This window comes from Perkinsus marinus (assembly GCF_000006405.1).
Source record: "Perkinsus marinus ATCC 50983 genomic scaffold scf_1104296931854, whole genome shotgun sequence".
Lineage (NCBI taxonomy): Eukaryota > Perkinsozoa > Perkinsida > Perkinsidae > Perkinsus > Perkinsus marinus.
The window spans coordinates 266,607-270,406 of record NW_003215631.1 but is presented as its reverse complement, the minus strand read 5'-3'; the positions used below and the strand labels follow the sequence as shown (position 1 = coordinate 270,406).

The 3,800-nt window shown below is 52.1% G+C and overlaps 1 protein-coding gene across 1 annotated transcript; it reads left to right on the top strand.

Annotated features, from left to right (window-relative positions):
* Positions 1–2,402: 2,402 nt before the first annotated feature.
* Positions 2,403–2,627, top strand: Pmar_PMAR019915 (hypothetical protein; the record flags this gene model as incomplete). Its single annotated transcript, XM_002786190.1, has 1 exon — positions 2,403–2,627. One exon carries the CDS (start codon positions 2,403–2,405, stop codon positions 2,625–2,627), a length of 225 nt encoding a protein of 74 aa, XP_002786236.1.
* Positions 2,628–3,800: the final 1,173 nt, after the last annotated feature.

Below are 3,800 nucleotides of genomic sequence, written 5' to 3'. Positions count from 1 at the left end.
GCAGACTCGAACCCCCTCAAAGCAATGCAAAGTAACGCGCGAGAGCGCATCAGAGAGTAGAGTAGCACTCTAGTCCACATCGGAAAACTCAGACCAGTGCGCACGGCTAACAGTGCGCACTCAAGCCAGTGGTACTGGCTCAACACCAAACTAATAGCACTAGTGGGTCACGAACAGAATGTGTCAGGCAGGATGATGCCGGACGAGGACGTCAAGTCTGCCACAGCGTGGCAGGTAGACTAGCAACTGGCACCGCAGGTGACAGGATCAACCAGCACACCGCTAGGTGGATGGCGCCTCTCCGCCCTTATCGACCGCCGCGCATGGGGGAGGGGTCCCCATATGCGCGATTATTTTTTACCTTTAGGAGCTCCCACCAAAAATGTATAATTGCGGAGCCGATTTCGCGATCTAGCCTATAAATCCCACTAATTCCTTCACCAATCGACAGATCTCGATCTGCTGAACATCGCTGTGAAGCCGGATTTGGGATTTATAGGCTCAATAAAAAGTTATTAACGTTTTAGTTTTCATCAATTCTATGTGAACCATGTTGCATAAGCAACTTCTTCTACAACAGTCCTACTAGTCTGGCAGGTTAAGGGCGTGCGCTATCACTCGAGACACCCAGGTTCGAATCCCGGTGGGACTATATTGGGGAATAAGGTTCAGCACTCGGAGTAGGTCAGCGACTTGGGTGGCACAGCGGTCAGTAGTGTACTAGTGAGAAGGACAATGCCCTCTGGGCTCTGGGTAGGCTGCAAGTCCATGCTCAGTACTATTAAGCAACTCTCAACATTGGGCTGGCGACTCGTGCACTTTTATTTTATATAGTAGATTTGGTATAATGGTTAGTGTGACGGGTTATCACTCGAGTGACCCAGGTTCGAATCTGAGTAATCCCAATTTTCTATATCATCGCAGTAGGGATAGACCGTATATATTTGGTTCAGTCTCATGGACAGTGTCATGCTCTGCCATGCGGTTGACCAATATCCGGCCTCTGACAGTTAATACTCGTACTAAGTACTGCTGATAATATGCAGCACAAGGTCTTCCACCGTGATTTAACTAACCACCACGGTGTACGGTACTAGAGACTGGCGATCCTCGACGAAACACATTTATTTGAACGAGGTATTACTCTAGTGGTTATTCAGTCCGACTCTCATCCTAAAGGTCGCAGGTTCGAACCTAGACGGGTCCGTGCGGGGTCCCCACTTCAGTGGGGTGCACGGACCAATCAACCCTGCAGACTCGAACCCCCTCAAAGCAATGCAAAGTAACGCGCGAGAGCGCATCAGAGAGTAGAGTAGCACTCTAATCTACGTCGGAAAACTCAGACCACTGCGCACGGCTAACAGTGCGCACTCAAGCCAGTGGTACTGGCTCAACATCTAACTAGTAACAGTGGTAAGCCACCATCACGAGTGTGTCAGGCAGGACCATGGCGGACTACAACGTCAAGTCTGCCACAGCGTGGCAGGTACACTAGCAACTGGCACCGCAGGTGACAGGATCAACCAGCACACCGCTAGGTGGACACTGGCTGCTGTGCCACCTTGGTATCTCTGTCTCAGCTGCCTGAAGGTCTCACAGTGCAGCCTGTGGATGGGTGTCAGTTGCTGACCGTAGACAAGTCCGAATTTGCCATTGTCGGCACCGTTAATCTTGATTTCTTTGTGTATGAGTCCGCGGAGGCGGCGACAGCCTCTTATTTGGCCCGTCGCCAGGATTCTCCCAAGGGACTCCGATGTACCATGTCTGTGTACGTTTGCGATTCGTTGGCCTTTCCGATTATTTTGGGCCATGACTTTTTACGACATTTTGGGTTCAACGTGCTCTACGAGCAGAACCCGGTAGAGTTGAGGAGTAGTACGGCCCGAAACGCGGGACCGGCTGCTCCATATGCGTTCGACTTGGGCTCAGCCAATGCGCTGAGATGGGAGATGGATACTGTTCGAGTGGGAGATAGCTTTGCCGTGCCGTATGGCGGGACCCAGACGACATCCCGGCAGGGGAGGAGTCTGATGGGGAGGGCGGCTCGTGACCCGAATGAGAATTCCGGTCAGGGCAGCCTGTCGCCGAGGCAAAAGGCAACCGTCTCTACTCAGACAGGAAGGCGTCGGGAGTTAATTAACTGGGGGCGAGAGCTCCTTGAGTGTGTTGGTGGAGAAAGCGTAAATAGTTCGGCAGCCTTGGGGTTTGCCAGAGGGGGAAGATGTGATGTGGCCTGTCAGACTGAGATAGAAAGCGATTCGGCTTGCGCACCTCGAGAGGAGGGGCAGCCAGATTTTGGAATCGCTAAGCATATAGAGGGACGGCCCACTCGGGATGAGTGGGATAGGTTACTGGATGATTTTCAAACTATTTTGAATGACCCCGTCCGATCCGTCTATGCTATGGCCGCCCAACCCCAGGTACAGCCCCTCACCGATGAGGAGTTGGCTCAGCAAGGGCTGAAGGTCCCTGGTGGAGGACAGATTCGGTCGTTTGCTCCAACTCAGCTGCCAACGGGTGCTATTCTGACCGCCCCAGATAAGTGGCCCCCTCCTGGTTGCGATATTAACGAGCTCGACGACGTGTCCAATTGGGTTTTGAATCGCTATAAGTCTGTCGGCCCTTAGCTGTTGTACACAGCCTGTGGCCAGTTATTGCTGCTATCCACTGCTAGCTAGATGATTATTTTTGCTGCCATTTTGATTGTCATTACGTTATTTCCTCACTGCGCCAGATTTACAGGGGACGAGATGTGGTAGGAGGATCTACCCACTCCTGTTGGCCAGTCTGTTAGCTGCACTGTATCGATTGTTCGCTATATGTAAATCGACTCCGTTCGGCCATTGTCAGCTAGCTTTTTGTTGTCGTCCGCCTGTGCGGCCCTGCCTGTGCGGAATAGACAGTATAAGGCGAGCGCGAGGGCCTTATCCGTAGCTAACGTGTGCATGCGTCAAACGATCGATTGCATTCAGAGTCTTTAGAGAGATTCTTTTGAGGATTACTGTTGGCACTCCTGCCAACCTTGTCGACCGCAGCTAAGTATTATCTTATACCCGTATCTACCCTTCGGATTGTGTTGCCAGAGTCACTAGCATCGACTACCTATAGTATCAATCGACGACCCGATCACAACTTCGAGTATATCCGCCCACACGCTGTACGTGAGAACACTGCACGCGTAAACACAGTCCTACCTTCGCCTTACGATCGGTACGATTGGTTCTGACAGTCTACACTGTACGTCCCTAACCTATAAGACCCCCTTGTGTTACACCAGTTACGGGACATCTTCTATCGGCCCGATAGTATCGGGATCTGAACTCATCGACGACATCCAGAACAACGCCATGGCCCAATCACCGCAACCATCAACTTTCTCTCCGGCGACCCCACGGAGCCCAGCGCCCTCACGCGGCTCTATCCTCTCGACCACGAGGCTGACGCCATCGTTCTACCTGGCATCTTCTTCAGAACGTAACCGGCAGTTCACTTCCTCTCAGAGGAAGGACTTCATGGCGGTGACCAAACTGAAGCGGGATTTTCCCATATTCACCGGCACCACCAGCAAGTGCAGCCTCAACAATCTCTTACATCAAGCGAATCTCCTCAGCAAGGCCCACTCATGGTATGCTGCTGAATACTACAACTGGTTACTCGAGCACCTGAGTACTTCAGTGCAAGAAGCAACATCTCCACTCGGGGGCCGAACTCATGCCACTATCGAGGCCGAACTCGGTCGGCTTGTTGACGAGTTGTACAACACATACCAGAAGCCGACTGACCCGATCCTGACGATGCAA